This window comes from Salmo salar, chromosome 17 (genome assembly GCF_965601325.2).
Source record: "Salmo salar chromosome 17, fSalSal1, whole genome shotgun sequence".
Classification (NCBI taxonomy): domain Eukaryota; kingdom Metazoa; phylum Chordata; class Actinopteri; order Salmoniformes; family Salmonidae; genus Salmo; species Salmo salar.
The window spans coordinates 13,530,001-13,532,500 of NC_138307.1; the positions used below are offsets into that span (position 1 = coordinate 13,530,001).

The window sequence follows — 2,500 nt, forward strand, 5'->3', positions numbered from 1 at the left end:
ACTGTTGCCACAAAGTTGGAAGCACAGAATCATCTAGAATGTCATTGTATGGGGTAGCTTTAAGATTTCCCTTCACTGGAACTAAGGTGCCTAGCCCAAACCATGAAAAACAGCCCCTCAGCTGTCGTACTGCCAGACGGTGAAGCGTGATTCATCACTCCAGAGAACACGTTTCCACTGCTCCAGAGTCCAATGGCGGCGACCTTTACACCAGTCCAGCAGAAGCTTGGCATTGCTTCATGATGATCTTAGGCTTGTGTGTGGCTGCTCAACCATGGAAACCCATTTCATGAAGCTTCTGATGAACAGGTCTTGTGCACTCGGCGGTCCCGTTCTGTGAGCTTGTGTGGCCTACCACTTCGCGGCTAAGCCGTTGTTGCTCCTAGATGTTTCTACTTCACAATAACAGCACTTACAGTTGACCAGGGCAGCTCTAGCAGGGATGGAATTTGACAAACTGACTTGTTGGAAAGGTGGCATCCCATGAAGGTGCCACGTTGAAAGTCACTGAGCTCTTCAGTAAGGCCATTCTACTGCCAATGTTTGTTTATGGAGATTGCATGGCCGTGTGCTCAATTTTATACAGGTCAGCAACGGGTGTGGCTGAAATAGCCGAATCCACTCATTTGAAGGGGTGTTCGACATACTTTTGTATATATAGTGTAGATGGAATGAGATGAGTTTATTAGTGACACAGGGTTTCAGATGTAATGGCAGGGTACAGAGCAGGTCAAAGAAAGAGAAGTGAATGAGAGGGTGTAGAATGTCTATAGAAGGAGCAGCAGGGGGACGGAGGTTTTTGTTGCATCGTAATGTCCCTGAAAAGAGTAACTAGTCTGCTCTTCTCTCTGTGTCTGTGTTAAGGACATGGTATACATGGGTATTTACCAACCCATTGTACTATGAGCCAACGCAACAACAATACACCAGTGGAAGGGCCTTAGCAACACACCCTCAATACACCAGTGGAAGGGCCTTAGCAACACACCCTCAATACACCAGTGGAAGGGCCTTAGCAACACACCATCAATGCACCAGTGGAAGGGCCTTAGCAACACACCCTCAATACACCAGTGGAAGGGCCTTGGCAACACACCCTCAATACACCAGTGGAAGGGCCTTAGCAACACACCCTCAATACACCAGTGGAAGGGCCTTGGCAACACACCCTCAATACACCAGTGGAAGGGCCTTGGCAACACACCCTCAATACACCAGTGGAAGGGCCTTAGCAACACACCCTCAATACACCAGTGGAAGGGCCTTAGCAACACACCCTCAATACACCAGTGGAAGGGCCTTGGCAACACACCATCAATACACCAGTGGAAGGGCCTTAGCAACACACCCTCAATACACCAGTGGAAGGGCCTTAGCAACACACCCTCAATACACCAGTGGAAGGGCCTTAGCAACACACCCTCAATACACCAGTGGAAGGGCCTTAGCAACACACCCTCAATACACCAGTGGAAGGGCCTTAGCAACACACCCTCAATACACCAGTGGTGATCATTTCCTGTTCAAGGAATTGCAAGAACTGAAAATACCTCTCTTTCTCAATTCATGAATTGGAATTTAATTGAAATGAGACTAAATGTCATTAACTCCAACTGTGCAGTATTTACCTTTGCATCTGTAATATGTATCCCCTCTTTCTCTCTCTCTCTCTCTCTCTCTCTCTCTCTCTCTCTCTCTCTACTCCCTCTATCTATCTCTCTCTCTCGCTCTCTCTCTCTCTCTCTCTACTCCTCCCTCCCTCTCTATCTCTCTCTCTCTATCTCTCTCCACTCCTCCCTCTCTCTCTGTCCCCCCGTCCTCTCTAGGTGTTGTATCTCCAGCAGGCTGAGGTGACTAGAGAGAGAGTGTACGCTATGCATCAGTCCAGTATAGATGGAGTGGAGGACATGTCCACTCTGGCAGAGCTACACGAAGCTGCCATCATGCACAACCTCTACCAGCGCTACCAGAAAGACAGCATCTATGTAAGTCACACACTAACACACACACACACTAACACACACACGTGCACGCACACACACACACGTGCGTGTACTATACAATGAATGCCTCCCCTCCTCTTCCGGTAATCTCCTGGCTAAAGGCTTTTGACTGGAAACACAAATCAGCTTATATCATCTCTTCTTCTGTCCGTGTGTGTGTGCGTGTGTGTGTGTGCGTGTGTGTGTGTGTGTGTGCGCGTGTGTGTGTGCGTGTGTGTGTGGGTGTGTGTCTGGGGAGGTGGTCTATAAATTACACACTCTTGCATGGTTACTAGCTAAGTAGTTCACATCTGCTTTACTGGCACCCAGCCTCAGCCCTTCTACCCATAATGCACCTCTCTACAGTAGTAGACAACAGTACTGTGTTATCCCCTAAATAGGAGCTAGATTTGATATCATTAATTGACAGGCAGACAGACACAGAAGATAGGAAGATGGCTTAAAGGACACAGAGACACAGAGTGACCTAGTGTAGGTGATGAAACACACTGTGTGTG

General features: G+C 48.2%; 1 protein-coding gene across 1 annotated transcript in view; it reads left to right on the plus strand.

Annotated features, from left to right (window-relative positions):
• Positions 1-2,500, plus strand: part of LOC106575406 (unconventional myosin-X) — an 89,601-nt gene that overhangs the window by 58,358 nt on the left and 28,743 nt on the right. Inside the window, exon 3 of the mRNA XM_082963471.1 lies at positions 1,827-1,985. Coding sequence (XP_082819597.1) covers positions 1,827-1,985 — 159 coding nt within the window. The remainder of the gene's footprint in view (positions 1-1,826; positions 1,986-2,500) is intronic.